This window comes from Esox lucius, chromosome 10, assembly GCF_011004845.1.
Source record: "Esox lucius isolate fEsoLuc1 chromosome 10, fEsoLuc1.pri, whole genome shotgun sequence".
Classification (NCBI taxonomy): domain Eukaryota; kingdom Metazoa; phylum Chordata; class Actinopteri; order Esociformes; family Esocidae; genus Esox; species Esox lucius.
Genome location: NC_047578.1, coordinates 5,280,589 through 5,296,722, shown reverse-complemented (window position 1 = coordinate 5,296,722; position 16,134 = coordinate 5,280,589). Strand labels below are relative to the sequence as shown.

The 16,134-nt window shown below is 45.5% G+C and overlaps 1 protein-coding gene across 1 annotated transcript in view; it reads left to right on the top strand.

Moving 5' to 3' along the window:
- vps50 (VPS50 EARP/GARPII complex subunit) overlaps positions 1 to 16,134 on the top strand; it is a 113,172-nt gene that overhangs the window by 21,304 nt on the left and 75,734 nt on the right. Inside the window, exons 6-10 of the mRNA XM_010891516.5 lie at positions 4,856 to 4,926; positions 5,329 to 5,446; positions 5,639 to 5,674; positions 6,788 to 6,870; positions 16,011 to 16,053. Coding sequence (XP_010889818.4) covers positions 4,856 to 4,926; positions 5,329 to 5,446; positions 5,639 to 5,674; positions 6,788 to 6,870; positions 16,011 to 16,053 — 351 coding nt within the window. The remainder of the gene's footprint in view (positions 1 to 4,855; positions 4,927 to 5,328; positions 5,447 to 5,638; positions 5,675 to 6,787; positions 6,871 to 16,010; positions 16,054 to 16,134) is intronic.

Below are 16,134 nucleotides of genomic sequence, written 5' to 3'. Positions count from 1 at the left end.
TTGGCCTGTCGGTACCCGTCAGCTGCCTCAGGAGTCCCACAAGCCAACCAGGCCTGATAGGACTCCTTCTTCAGCTTGACGGCATCCCTTACTTCCGGTGTCCACCACCGGGTTCGGGGATTGCCGCCTCGACAGGCACCGGAGACCTTACGGCCACAGCTCCGAGCGGCCGCTTCGACAATGGCGGTGGAGAACATGGTCCACTCGGACTCACTATCTCCAGCCTCCCTCGGGATCCAGTCGAAGCTCTGCCGGAGGTGGGAGTTAAAGATCTCTCTGACAGGAGACTCTGCCAGACGTTCCCAGCAGACCCTTACAGTACGCTTGGGCCTGCCGAGTCTGTCCAGCTTCCTCCCCCGCCATCGGATCCAACTCACAACCAGGTGGTGATCAGTTGACAGCTCCGCCCCTCTCTTTACCCGAGTGTCCAAGACATACGGCCGCAGGTCAGATGAGACGACAACAAAGTCGATCATCGACCTGCGGCCTAGGGTGTCCTGGTGCAACGTGCACTGATGGACACCCTTATGCTTGAACATGGTGTTCGTTATGGACAAACTGTGACTAGCACAGAAGTCCAAGAACTGAACACCGCTCGGGTTCAGATCAGGGGGGCCGTTCCTCCCAATCACGCCCCTCCAGGTGTCACTGTCGTTGCCCACGTGGGCGTTGAAGTCCCCCAGTAGAACGATAGAGTCCCCAGTCGGAGCACTTTCCAGCACCCCTCCCAGAGACTCCAAGAAGGTCGGGTACTCTGCACTGCCGTTCGGCCCGTAGGCACAAACAACAGTGAGAGACCTATCCCCGACCCGTAGGCACAGGGAAACGACCCTCTCGTTCACCGGGGTAAACTCCAACACATGGCGGCAGAGCTGGGGAGCTATAAGCAAACCCACACCAGCCCGCCGCCTCTCACCATGGGCAACTCCAGAGTGGTGAAAAGTCCATCCTCTCTCAAGGAGTGTGGTTCCGGAGCCCAAGCCGTGCGTAGAGGTGATCTCGACTACCTCTAGTTGGAACCTCTCAACCTCTCGCACGATCTCAGGCTCCTTCCCCGCCAGCGAGGTGACGTTCCACGTCCCTAGAGCTAGTTTCTGTGTCCAGGGATCGGGTTGTCTAGGCCCCCGCCTTCGACTGCCGCCCGATCCTCTCTGCACCGGCCCCTTATGGTCCCTCCTGTGGGTGGTGAGCCCACGGGAGGGCGGCCCCATGTCGCTCGTTAGGGCTGGGCCCGGCCGGGCCCCATGGGGAAAGGCCCGGCCACCAGGCGCTCGCGAACGAGCCCCAACCCCGGGCCTGGCTCCAGGGTGGGGCCCCGGCTGCGCCATGCCGGGCGACGTCACAGGACACAAATTATTTATCATGTAAAATAAACACATCAGTAGCAAGAGGGAGTTTTGTAGCTTTACTGGAATGTATCCTATATTTTGAAATGGTTTGTGCCCCACCAATTCTTTACATATAAAAACATATGGTCTGCATATAGAGATCTAAAGGATTATAAAGGATAACTTGAATCTATAGCTGAGTCCCATGATTGGCCTTTTGGCCCTGTGTGTCTCCACCAATCAACACAGCAGGCTGTGCTTGGGGCTGTGGTCCTGGGTTACTGTTGATGTTCACTCAGTCAGGAAACACTTTTATACTCTCTCTCCCCCCCCTCTCTCTCTCTCTCTCTCTGTGTGTGTGTGTGTGTGTGTGTGTTTGTAAACCGATATATTTTTGAGGATCATTGTAGTTTGGGGAAACCCTCATTTGCTATGAGGCAGGTCAAGTCCAGCATTTATGAAGAGGAATAAAAGTATTTTTATGGGATCGCTTTCATTGTGGCCAAGCAGAACCAAACTGAAAAGAACAAGGAAGGACCAAGGTCTTCATCCAATAATTTATCCAATAATTTCTTAAGATTATGGACTAATATTTTTTTTCTGAAACCGGTATAAACGGGTATATATTAGTCAAGAGGTTGACATGCACTCAATCCACTATGGCCATTGTCATGGTTTTCTGAGGCCCAATGAAAAGAGAGGCTACCAAGTGCTTCCACCGCTAAAATTGCAATGTGACAACTCACTGGGCATGAAACACTACTGGCAGTCATAACCGCACAACAAGCTAGATCAACAGATTCCTTGAATTCTTCACTGTTGGTGATGATTAGAATAGGCACTTGGGCGTACAAAGCATCTCTGCTGTGTTTAGCTATGCACAAATGTAGTTAATCATGGGAATGAAGGGGACGCAATCTGGAAATGTTCTAATCTTATCTTGAGCAGACTAACTTTTTTAAATAGGTTAGCTTAAACTTGACAATCGATTAAGAGGATTTTCTGGTGAAATTTATAAATAAAAATGTCAAGTGTGTTCTGTGCAAATGCATGTTACTCTGAGCATTGGACTGCAGCCTTAGTGCCGTGGATCAGGTGTGTCCGTACAGTGTAAGTGCCTGTGTGCATTTGTGCGCGTGTTTGTGAGAGACATGGCGTAGTGTCCGCTGTCCCTCTGTGTTTAGTTTGCGTTCCCTCTATGAGGGACATCACCACAACGTTGCCTGACATTCGCCGGACGTAATGGCCTCTTCCTTGGCTGTAATTGAGGATCTAGCGAGACGCCGGCGCTGCAACTAGCTTCAGGCAACACTATACAGGATGTAGGGTGATAGCAAGAACATTGGTCTCACTAATGATGCGACCGTGCTGCTGTGAGACGGCATGAGTCACTCAGTTTGGGCCCCTTGCTGCAGTCAGAACTAACGCTCCCCCCCCCCCCCCTCCTTGGGGCCACTCTGCCCCACAGGCAAGGTCCCTCCCAAGGATACTACTTATTCAAAAGACCTGCTGCCTCTGAATTATCCTTGCGCTGGTGTGGAATTAACCCCCCATCTTACTCAGGAGTTGTCCAAACACTGGCATGCCCAGTGAGAGGTCCCACATAGATGATAATTGATGCCAATGTTCATTGATGATGTTGTGGTGTTTGGTAGTCACCCAGTGCTTGTTTAGAATGTAGTTTTTCCCTCGGCAGTGTGCAATTCAGCTAAAGGCTAGGATACTGCCTTTTAGACTTGTTGATCAAACCCTAACCCTACCAATTTAGTACCTAGTCCTTCACTATATTAAGGTTTATTTGATCTTGTATGCCAATGAATTGCTGTACATGGACAAATAAAACAATTGTGTTGAACGTGAAGGTTAGAAAGTGAGAAACTGATTCTGGATTTAAGTGTGAGTGAGGGTACTGCAGGTGTACTGGAAAGTGTTTATTTGAAACATGTTGACTTAATTTCTTGAGGCTGACTGCTTTGCCCATGTCCTCAGACATTTAGTGGTTTGTTAATTGTTTGATGTCAACTGATTAAACTGATCAGGAGGCCATTCTCCATCCAGCTTGAATGGGATTGTTTGTTTTAGATGTCTGTTTTTTTACATAAGCTTGGTCTTTGCTTGTCTTTTTTTATCTACCGTGCTGAATCAATTTTCCACCTCATATTCCACGTCTTTAACGTGACAGTGTTTTGAAGTCTTTCCTCTGAATGCTGCCCCTTTGTTTGTGCTTGTCAACGGCTCACTGTGCATTCAAAGAAAAGGTCAGTCAGAGTGAGCTTCACCTCAAGGCGATGACAACTAGCTCTTCAGAAAAAGAAAAAACCTGAAATCCAGAAGAAAAACAAAGTTGGTGAGTCTGTCGGTAGCTGAGGGCATGTTCGTTTTTTGTGATGTTGCTTTTGGGTTGACATTTTCCAAGTAAAACCAAACCGCTAATTCCACTCGTTACATTATGGAAAGCTTCCATTTGTTTCTTTCATTCCCCACAGACAGTTGGGGATGTGGTGAAGTGATTTGTTGTGGGTCACAGCCGGCGTGGTGCTCTGGTACTCTGTGCTTGGTAGTGGTAATCTACCTGTTCCTCTCCGTTCAGGATGTACAGGTTTCAGGGGAACTGGATTGGACGGGAGGGAATTCCACTCTTTTGGGTTGATGTAAGATGTTACAGAAACCCTTCATTATACTCCAATCCAACTCTAGCGTTGATCTCATTTGGTGTCCGTGCTGTGCCGTAACACCCTGATCACACCAATGTTAACAGTGCCTAGCAGGTTGACAGTGCTGACTGCGGTGGCTGGGTTAGTGGAGGGGCGTGCGACAGGGCTGTCATGACTCACCCTTGGCAGGTTAGGCGCCTGCACGTTTGTAGTGGTTAGGCATAGAAGCTCGCTCCAAGTTTGTTGGTTCTAGATTGCATCCTGATTGTGTGATGATGTAGAATCTGAGCATTAACAATTACAATATGAATGTACGTTTCATTGGAAGTGAATGTGCCTAGATAATGAGAACAACAGAAACCTCTCTGTTTAGATTATCTCTCAGTAGGTAGCGCTCTAATGACAGGAATGTTTACGATGGCCATATGGCATGGGGGTTGACTCCTAAAAAGTTAGAAACGCCCTTAATGTATAGGCTAGCTGGTAACCAACATTACAGTGAGAAGAGATTGACTGAGATGAGATTGAGGTTGTGTAAGGAAGACCAGGTCCGTAACCTCATGAACAAGACTTTCTAATGCTGCAATAAATAATATACTTTCTCTCTCCCTTGACAAACGGGTATGCTAATTATTACAACCACTATACGAAACGGCCGATTTCTAACAATGACAAGCAAAATGGCCTGGCAATATTCGCATCAGAAGACACAGCTGCGAGAACCCATGTCACAAGTTGAACACCACAAATTGGGAGGAGATGAAAATTGTTGCATTTGAGAGAGAGAACCGTGTGACTGTATTTTGCAGGGTAACTTGTGCTAATCTAAACTGATCACTTAATCTTAATCTAAATGTTATTGTTCCCTGTCAGGAGCTGGAGAGGGTGACTTCACTGCAAACCAACCTGCAGCTGGCTGCAGTGATCTGCACCAATGCTAGGAGGTGAGCCCTCTGACTGTAGCCCAGTGCCCTTCTGAAGGCCATTGTCTTCGGGCCTGGGCTGAATATTACTTTCTGCATGGATTCACCAGATCAATTTACTTTCCACTGTTTGAATGGACAGCATTAATTCATTGCACGCTAACTTGACATGAAAATTGTCACGACCAGACTGGGATATTTTTTCCCCTCTGTATGTATGATTTCCAATACTTTTTCAATGGGAGCCCTATGCTGGTACACTTTTGAGACGACCCGTCTCTGTCTAGAAAGTTCCCATCCGTTTTCATAGGCAAAAAGCCGAGATGAGTTTAACCGACAAACCCAAAGACTCCGTGTGGCCGCGGCCCGACAGGACTATGCTCGGATGGTAAATTGTCTCACGATGTCACCTCCTGTTTTCAGGCAGCTGAGTGTTTCAAAGGAGGGCTTCACCGAGGCCAGCCTGGGGCTACTGGCCAATCAGAGGAGGAGACAGCTGCTCACGGGTTTGCTGAAGTCACTGAGAACCATCAAAACCCTGGTAAGTGGTGAAGTCAGCATTTTGCTTCATATCCTGATATACAAATGCATTACTAAATGGACGCGATATTAACATGAATAACCTACACCGTGAAGTCCGTTTGTGTGGTAATGCACTTTGAAGTTGAGCTTCAGATGTTTCTGTTCTTGATAAAGATGGTTACCAGCAACTGTTCTACTTGTTGTTTCACAGCAAAGGACTGATGTTAGACTCAGCGAGATGCTGGAGGTAAGAGTTATGCCACTAGAATGCATTAATTTGTTCTGTGGGCACACTGCAAACGCACACATGGAGATGAATACACATACACACTCATACACAATCACTGGTGCTTCACCACAGAATCTATAAAAGGCAGGGAGTCATAGATGAACACAACCCCACTTACAGTTAACCAACAGGAGACTGAGTTCAGGTGAAGCTCCAGATGAGCTTTGTGATTCAATCTCTATCCCATTTGTCATGTCAGACCCTCCTGGGCTTACGGCTGCTGTTGTCAGCATAGCCTGAGCCACATAGGGGGATCTGGGTGGAACGGATATTCTGAACCAAGCCGACCTAAATACTACTCTTGCCCACATTGAGCACGAAAGTGGCACCTACTACTGTAGCTTAGAGGCAAAACTGAACGTGTGTTCCATGGCGTATATTGGGTCATGCCTGGGAAGGGCGTGGTGTGGGTTTCAGGCAGTAACAGAGTGTAAAGGGAGAATTCACCTGGCCCACAGCAAGTTAAACTCCTTTGCACGCTTTGAGGAAAATAATGCCTGGCTCCCGGTGAGAGCCCCTGGTGTTAATGCAAATGTTAACCCTGTCAAGGCTACTGGCCCAGACAGGATGCCTAGTTAACACTTTCGAGGCTGCTGGCCCAGACAGGATGCCTAGTTAACACTTTCGAGGCTGCTGGCCCAGACAGGATGCCTAGTTAACACTTTCGAGGCTGCTGGCCCAGACAGGATGCCTAGTTAACACTGTCAAGGCTGCTGGCCCAGACAGAAATTTCACCTGTGACATCTGCTATATTTGAATATATATATATATATATATATATATATATATAGATATATAGATATACAGATATATAGATATAGATATATAGATATATAAAATGTATAAACATGTAGATGAATGGGTTTAGAGAACAGTGGTTCCTAAACATTTGATATTTTGACTCGCTTTAACAAACTACCTCATTCATCCTATTCCTGCACACACCAAGATATGTGCCGAATTGGACTTCAGCTGTATTCTTGGCCCACTCTTTAATGTAATGTCTGACAGTGGTCTGTTTAATGTCTGCTCTTACTGCCCTTGGCTTGTGTCCATCTATCTGTCCTGTAGGAGGAGGACTTCCCAGGTGCCATCCAGTTGTGTCTGGAATGTCAGAAGGCTGCCAGCACATTCAAACACTACAGCTGCATCAGGTATGATAAGAGACCAACTGTGTCAGCTAACGCAATCTCTTCTGGACAGAGTACGTAAATATAACTGGTAACATAGACGTGTCTTGAAACTGAGATATGTGTCAGGTAACGAGTGGTATTCATTCCGGTGCTTTGGGTGAATGCCGATTTTGTAGCTTTCAGCATCATTCCAATTCCAGGAGGGAAATGGAATTTGGCCCAAGTACCTCATTGTCATTTTCCAAAAGATGTGTTTCCTTCCTATTTCCATCACTTTGCTCAAGAAATACGGAACCAGAAGTTAATTTGAGTGTCTCTTTGTCGATGACTTTCGTTACACCAAGAGTTTTTTAGTTTCTAGCGGAACGCTTCACTTGCCTTGTGGCATTGCGGTGCCGTGGCATTTCCAGAGCAATCTGTGTGGGGACTGGGTCAAGTTGTGTGGAAACGTTAGCAGAGGTCGTAGCAACGAGGGAATAGGACCTTTTGATGCACCCTTACCCGGACGAGCCATGACACTCTCTGTGTTGACGCTGCGATTGAGCGGCAATGAGTCCATGCGATGCAGTGCGATATGACTCGGTGCACTAGCATTTGCGTGAACGTGTTCATCCGTCCTAGATTAGCATTTGTTTCCAGTAGTGCTCTGGTGCAGTTCATGAGTTCACAGCAAGGCTTTGAATTGCCTGAGAAACAAGGCCGGAAGGGCCTTCTACGACATCAGAAATGACGTAAAACTAGACACCCCGATATTGTTTAAAGTAGTCCCGTCTGTCCAAGAACCAATTAGCCTCTATGGTTGTGCGGTCTGGGGTGTATTGAGGGAGGCAGCATGTCATGTCCTCGAATCACACAGCCGAGAAAAAGCTGAAGTGTTTGTCCTTGAATGTCCCAGCCAAAGCCTGGGCCTGAATCCCACTGAACATCTGTGGGGATACTTGAAGTTCGATGACGCTTCCCATGAAATCTGACAGAGCTTAACAGGATCTGCAAGGTAGGATGGGTGAACCGGCCCAAATCTAGTTGTGCAAAGCTGGTAGAGGCAATCCTCAGAAGACTGTGGTTGATGCCATAGGTGCTTCTACAAAGAACTGTATAAAGCCTCACAATACTCACGTATATGAGAGATTTGTGTTTTCTTTATTTTCAACACATTGGCCAAGATTTTCACTTTGTCTTCATTGGATATTTTATAGATTTGTAGGAAAAATAAGTGGTAAGTGAAGACTTTAACACAACAAAATATGGAGAAAGTGAAGGGATCTAGACAGTTTCCGAAGGCACTGTATGTGCAACTGCTCAAAAACACACAGTGGAAATGGTGTTGCAATTCCTCATCTCTTGCCAAATGTCTGACGGCATTAGAAACACATCATGGATCGTACAGAAAAACAAAGAATTCGGACACTGATTATCTTTGGTAGATTTCAGGCGAAACACTGCAGTAGGTTTTGTGAGGCGTTGCCATGAGTACCAGGGAATCTCAACATCGTGAACTTCACCACTATTGATCAATCCGTTTTATGAATGCCATTCATCGTTCAAATATGTGCACAATGTAGCCGTGCTGTACGTAATATAAACACTTTTAAATACCTTCATCTTTTTAAAATGCGGGTGTAACATTTACTTACCATTTGCTTACATTACTGGTTTAACGTTTTAATATTTTGCACGTACACACACGCCGAAGTAGCGTGAATTGAGAATGTCGGGTTTAATGAGGAAAAAGCACTTTTCTGAAGGCCAGACTGCTCGGGCGCCTCTCTCATTCTCTGGTGAGAACCGCGCTAAACAAGCCTTCATCAGGGTTGAATTTGAATTGGTGACGGGCCGTCTGTAACGTGTGTTTTAATCTAGGTCGCAGCACGGATGCTACTGGCCTGGATCGATAAGCCAGTGACTCATTTGACGGCCTTTCATTATTTTGTCTGGCTGTCCTCTACTGGGGTTGGTGGCAGGCTGGTTGGGGGTCAGAGTTTGCTGAGCACCTATGTGTCTTGTGACTTGGCCGGCACACACTTTCACCGTCCGTGATTGTGTTCCTGTCCCTCTTTAATTCCATTTTTTCTATCTGTCCTTTGGTCTTTCTCCCACTCATCTCGTTCCCTCTCTTTCTAATTCTTCCTCTCTGTTTCTCCCTCTCTCACCCCCCCTTCCTTCCCTCCCTACCTCTGATTCCGCCGATTCTTGCCTCTAAGCCAGCCATCGATCTCCAGTGCTTTCTTCCTCCTCCCACTCTACTTATTGCCCGGCATGGCTACTCTCTCAGCTTATCAGCCTGCAGGTAGCCCTATCTGTTCAGCCAGATTCCTCCTTCCCTCTCCTGGTCTGTGTGAGGGAATTACTTCTCTGCCTGGCCAGCTCATAGAAGCTACCTTTTCTTCACTTATTTATCTCCTTTTTTCTCTCTTTCGTCTTATACAGTGGGGAGAACAAGTATTTGATACACAATTTTGCAGGTTTTGCCACTTACAAAGCATGTAGAGGTCTGTATTTTTATTACAGGTACTCTTCAACTGTGTGTGACGGAATCTAAAACAGAAATCCAGAGAATCACATTGTATGATTTTTTAAGTAATTAATTTGCATTTTATTGCATGACATAAGTGTATCAAATACTTGTTCTCCCCACTGTACATTTCACTGTTTTTTAAATCTATTCTCATTTTATTTCCCTATTTTCTTCATTAATTACCCTCCAATGTGGAGGTATTTAGCATACTTGTTTTGCTGTACTTCTACCATACTTGTGACTACCCGAAGGCTCCAAATGGCTTTTTTAGGCCTAGGTGTTCGTAGTACAATCAGAGTTAGGTGTTATGGGGTAAAGGTTACAGTTAGTGAAAACAGATTTAAATGATTGTTGGTCCTCACAAGGATTGTGATATCACCTTTTGTGTCTTTGCGTGTTTGATAATGACAGGCCAGCTCCGACCAGAGAGTAACTTCTCTACGTGGTGAAGCCATCCCACTATCACACATTATTCTAAATGAGACCACAAATTGCTTATTGAAAATAACCAGTTATTATTTTTTCAGCGACCAACCAGTTATTCTTTGTTCCTTTGGCTTCCTTGAGTCATTGTGCTGCAGTGGGTAGTAGAGAAAGGGAGTGACAATCATTTTGTGGAGGTTTGGGCCCCGTATTGTGGGGGTTTGGGCCCCGTATTGTGGGGGTTTGGGCCCCTATTGTGGGGGTTTGGGCCCCGTTTTGTGGAGGTTTGGGGCCCGTTTTGTGGGGGTTTGGGCCCCGTATTGTGGAGGTTTGGGCCCCGTTTTGTGGAGGTTTGGGCCCCGTATTGTGGAGGTTTGGGCCCCATATTGGCTGCCCAGAGAAGGACATGTCATTTGGACTGGCCTCTGTTATCTCTAACTCAATCTTGTTAGTTCCCACGTTCTTTAGGTTATTTTAGTTTCATAGTGGACTTATTTTGGGGTCACGCAGGTTAGGGTCTGGATCCCGCTCGCTGGTCTTGCTCTCCTCCTGCCTTCCCCATCGGAGTCTGTCTTCCTGGCTTCACTGCCACATAATGAGGGTAACGACCAGCTCAGTACACAATGACCGCCTCATCCTTTACCCCTCTCTTAGCCTAGTTCGCCGGAGAGACTCAGAGTTCCCATTTTACATTAGCTTTTAAAAATGTAATCACCATTGAATGCTGTTAATAAAAGTCTGATTTGCCATTTTCCTGGGCACCTCCAAAGCGGATCCCGAAGAAAATGTATAATTTACAGGAGTTGAGGCGATGGGGCCGTTGCCGTGGATACTGATGAGCTAGCAATCTATAGTGTCACTTTTCTCACCCCTGCTTAGCGCTCTCCACACCTCACCCATGCTCCAGCCTCACCCATGTTCCACCTGATCCTTGCCACACAGCCCCCATCTCCTTAGTTGGCTGTAGTTTTCAGTCAATGTCAGTTAAACCGGATGTCCCCGACCTATGAGGTCACAATTGGACTGTTTGAACTTTGACCCTGATGGTCCTTGCTCCCGTTACCAGAATGGCTTCTGGTTAGATGTGTGTGATCAGATGTGATCAGCGAATTACATTTTGAACTGTTCTCTGCACAGGCGATGCCAGAGAGCCGGGGTCCTTTTTGTAAGTGTTTTTGTTTTTGTCTGCCCGATTTCTTCAACCGGGTCATCGGATGTGATTGGCAAATGTAGTTTTAGTGTCAGCGTGTTAGAAGCACTTCAGTGTCACCACTCATCGTAACACCGCTTTTTGTCCATTCTGTGGCTGTGACTTTCTAGTCAGGCCTGCTAGACAGCCTAAAGACCCAGCAGCCCATGTCCGAGTGGTTCCATGTGTCACGTCAAGACCTTGCCGTGAAATACGACGAGCCTCTCTGAGGTCTGTCGTGTCATTTGCCTCTTGGCATCTGTGTCACACCCGTAGTAGAGCTGTCTGCCGATTGAAGTAGATGATCTTCTAACCTCGGGGACGGGGACGAGTTCCTCCATGGTACGCGCTAAAGACACGTCAGTCGTCTCCAGCCTCTTCAGTCTGAGTTAATGGATTTACTGGCCAATGTGTTAACGCTGCCAGTTTCAAAGCCACTGCCAGCCCAGGCTCTCGATCCAAAGACGTATCCTCTCTCTCTACAGTCCTTGTGTTAAAGTATGATGTTGGAGGCAAGAGTCAAGTTGTGTGGTCTGAGCTGGTTGCGTTGGGGCATGGAGTTCTGTCAATTATTTTGTGCCTGAGCTTTTATGCTTTATTTCTTCCCTCGCCACCGTTCCGCTGAGTGCCTGAACGCTATGTCACGCGAGAGTCCGTCGAGGAAAGAATGCATTACATCGGAACCCACCCGGGGTGACCTGAGCGGCCACGATGGCACGAAGGTGAGAGTCATGTGACCCCAACAACGGGTTGGATGCCTGGGTGTCTGGTGATGATGCCCGGGTGTCTGGTGATGATGCCCGGGTGTCTGGTGATGAAGCCTTGCTGAGGGCCAGGGGGAGAGATTAATTTTAGGTTTGTCCATGGAGAATTAGGTTAAGCTGGTTGGGAGGGTGTGGAGGAGGGGTGTGGTGTGGGGGGGATTGACATCCATAGCAGCCGCTCTCCCTGAGAAGTCCCCTAGCATATACGCTGGGTAAAATGTCTCTGTTGGAAATAGGATTGCCTCATTCAGGGAGAGGTCAAACCGACTCTTTCTTCCTTAGTGCCCCTCCTTCCTCCAGTTTTTTCCCCCTCCACTTTTTTGTCTACTTTTTACTTGTGTATCCCTGCCTCCCATCCCTTTAATAAAGACGGTACTCAGTGTTCTGTTATTCTTCACCTACAGTATTCCCACGTACATACCTGCCTCCTATGGGTCCTTCCAGCCCACTGTAGGTGTCCTCTGCCTGCCTTTCTCCATCTTTTAGACTTCCCCGGCAACTGCTTCATATTATCGGTGTTAATTGAACATGGGAACCCTTGATTTTCTCGCAGGGCCTTCTCTCCTCCTGTTCGTTCCCCATGGCTCCTCGAAGAAGTGGATGCATTTAATTGAGGTTCTTCACTTAATTGTTTTATTATTAATGCATTCCTTCTGATCATGGAAGACAGGGCGGTGGAGTCTGGGCGTCTTGCTTGGTGCGTGGACCCAGTGCGTAGACCCCTGTCAGAAGGTTTTTTTGCGTGTGAGAGAAAGAAACATAGAAATGTAATTACTGTAGTAGTTTGAACATTGACATACACTGAAATGCCGTTCTAGTAATTTGTTATTCAGCTGCTGAAATAGACTCAGCTCCCCGCGCCTGCCCGGCCTCTGACCGTACCCAGGTGGCTTTGGCAGTGATTGGATAGAAACGCCACTAAGACTCAGTGGGCACTGTGTCCTGTCGAGGCTCATCGTCACACTGCAAAACATGACTGTTTAACAACTACATTTAAGGAGATATTTGCTCGAAATAAGTGAAATAGTCTGCCAGTCGAACAAGAGAAATTACACTAGGTAAGACTTCTTGAAACAAGCACACGAGCATAAATATTTAGGCATCTGAAAATGGCAGGTATCTTGAAGTTAGTTGGAAAAAAAAGATGTTTTAAGAGCTTGTTTCACCTAAAACTTAGCTCAAAACGAAATGTACAGTAAGGGAAAAAAAATAATCATCCCCTGCTGATTTTGTACGTTTGCCCACTGACAAAGAAATTATCTGTCTAATTTTAATGGTAGGTTTATTTGAACAGTGAACAGAATAACAGAATAACAACAAAAAAATCCAGAAAAATGATTTGCATTTTAATGAGTGAAATAAGTATTCGACCCCTCTGCAAAACATGACTTAGTAAAACCCTTGTTGGCAATCAGGTCAGACGTTTCTTGTAGTTGGCCACCAGGTTTGCACACATCTCAGGAGGGAGTTTGTCCCACTCCTCTTTGCAGATCTTCTCCATGTCATCAAGGTTTCAAGGCTGACGTTTGGCTACTCGAACCTTCAGCTTCCTTCACAGGTTTTCTATGGGATTAAGGTCTGGAGACTGGCTAGGCCACTCCAGGACCTTTATGTGGTTCTTCTTGAGCAACTCCTTTGTTGCCTTAGCCATTGTTTTGGGTGTTTTGGGTCATTGTCATGCTGGAAATACCCATCCACGACCCATTTTCAATGCCCTGGCTGAGGGAAGGAGGTTCTCACCCAAGATTTGACGGAACATGGCCCGTCCTTCGTCCCTTTGATGCGGTGAAATTGTCCTGTCCCCTTAGCAGAAAAACACCCCCAAAGCATAATGTTTCCACCTCCATGTTTGAAGGTGGGGATGGTGTTCTTGGGGTCATGGGCAGCATTCCTCCTCCTCCAAACACGGGGAGTTGAGTTGATGCCAAAGAGCTAAATTTTTGGCTCATCTGACCTCGACAATTTCACCCAGTTCTCCTCTGAATCATGTAGATGTTCATTGGCAAACCTAAGACGGGTCTGTACATGTGCTTTCTTGAGCAGGGGGACCTTGCGAGCTCTGCAGGATTTCAGTCTGTCACAACATATTGTGTTACCAATTGTTTTCTTGGTGACTATGGTCCCAGCTACCTTGAGATCATTGACAAGATCCTCCCGTGTAGTTCTGGGCTGATTCCTCCCCGTTCAATCAATCAATCAAATGTATTTATAAAGCCCTTTTTACATCAGCAGTTGTCACGAAGTGCTTTTACAAAACACCTGGCCTTAAACCCACAAGGAGCAAACAACAGTAGTATAGAATTTCCGTTCTCATGATCATTGCAAATCCACAAGGTGAGATCTTGCATGGAGCCCCAGACCGAGGGAGATTGACAGTTTTTTTGTGTTTCTTCCATTTGTGAATAATTACACCAACTTTTCTTCTCACCAAGCTGCTTGGCGATGGTCTTGTAGCCCATTCCAGCCTTGTGTAGGTCTACAATCTTGTCCCTGACATCCTTGGACAGCTCTTTGGTCTTAGGTGGAGAGTTTGAAATTTGATTGATTGCTTCTGTGGACAGGTGTCTTTTATACAGATAACAAGCTGAGATTAGGAGCACTCCCTTTAACACTAGAACCGCCAAATGCCTACACCAATTGGCGTTTGAGTTTGTAATAAAAATAAAACTGCCATTTTGAAAGCTACTCCCTCCTCCTTCCATGACTTTTCCTAAATAGGCCTATATTACATTATGTTGTCGGAATTCTAAACTGACAAACAGAAAACTATTTAGAGAAGATTTACCAGTTTTTTTTACCCTGTTTTCCTACTTAATCCGTCAACAGCCCACGCCACTTAGCATTGGTACCTGGTACCCAGGCGCTAATCACCCCTCACTGAATGCATGACGTCAATAGATGAATGCGTGATACTCAGATGGATTCAAACTTAATTAGGCTATTATTGAAATGATATAGGCTACTTATCACGTTACTGTTTTTCAATAGGAGATTCATCTTATTGTGTAGAGTAATTAATCAAATTTAAATCAAATGTAAATCTACATTATTTTTTAGAGGGAAAGAGAAACTTAATCGCCCACACATCCTATCGTCTCTCTTTGAATTCTCTCTTCTTATTTGAAAGAAGATTCATGTTTTACAAATGTATTATGCTAAATAATTATTCACAAAAACAAAATTCCAACGATATCTCGTTTCTGTCTTTTTCTAATAACGCCACTCGGTTTTTCGATAACTTATTCATATCACCTATTGAAAAATCCTACAAGCCAATTATTTATTTTTCTATATATTATTTTTTTGTCGTTTTTTTTGTATGATGAGACCTTCAATATAAACGCATTCTTGTATTTTTCGAATTCATTAACCATTTAAAACAAACAAATTCTGCATTTCATAATTTTTATTAGAATATTCTATTTAGTTTGATGATGACCCAGTAGATGAACTGATGCTCTGGCTGGATGGTGATGCTGCGGAGGAGAATGTCCATGCTAATAGGGACGATTTGTATCCTAATGACACCAAACAGCGTTCGGCTCTGGTGGTTAATGGGGGGAAAAAGGCCTGGCGGTTCTAGTGTTAAGAGTGTGCTCCTAATCTCAGCTAATTTCCTGTATAAAAGACCCCTGGGAGCCAGAAATCTTTCTGATTGAGAGGGGATGAAATACTTATTTCATCCATTAAAATGCAAATAAGTTTATTTACATTTTTGGCATGTATTTTTCTGGATTTCTGTCATTGTTATTCTGTCTCTCACTGTTCAAATAAACCTACAATGAAAATTATGGACTGATAATATCTTTTTTCAGTGGGCAAACATACAAAACCAGCAGGGGATTTTTTTGCTCACTGTATATGCTAAACAAGATTTTCAAGGCCTTTATATTCAAACCAAGTGTTATTATCTAACACAAATGCAGCTTGTTAAGGAAACGTATCCTCTTTCAAGGCCTGTTATATTTTGAGCCTGGAGACCTTTCAGTTAAAGCAGTGATAGGTAACAGACTCACGTGAATGTCCTGGTTCAGTTAGTGGACCCGCAACAATGTGTCTGGCCGCTCCGTTCAGTCTGATTCCGTTAAGTACAACCGCATGCAGTAATCGCTTTGGAAAATACATTTGTGGGATTGCGGTGTTTTTCTGTACAAAATGGACAGTGGCTATTTTCCTGTCTCTTTGTGTGAGAAGCAACACAGCTGCCACGTGCTTCCTTCGTCTATCGTCCGGGACCTTAGCTAACCCTTTCCTCTCATCTCCTTTGCAGTGAGTTGAATTCTAAGCTACAAGACACTCTGGAGCAGATAGAGGTATGTAGGAGCTTTTCTTGTATTGTTTTAAAGATATAGTGAAAATTCCCCAGAAAAGGGGCGGGGGGGGCTGATACGAAA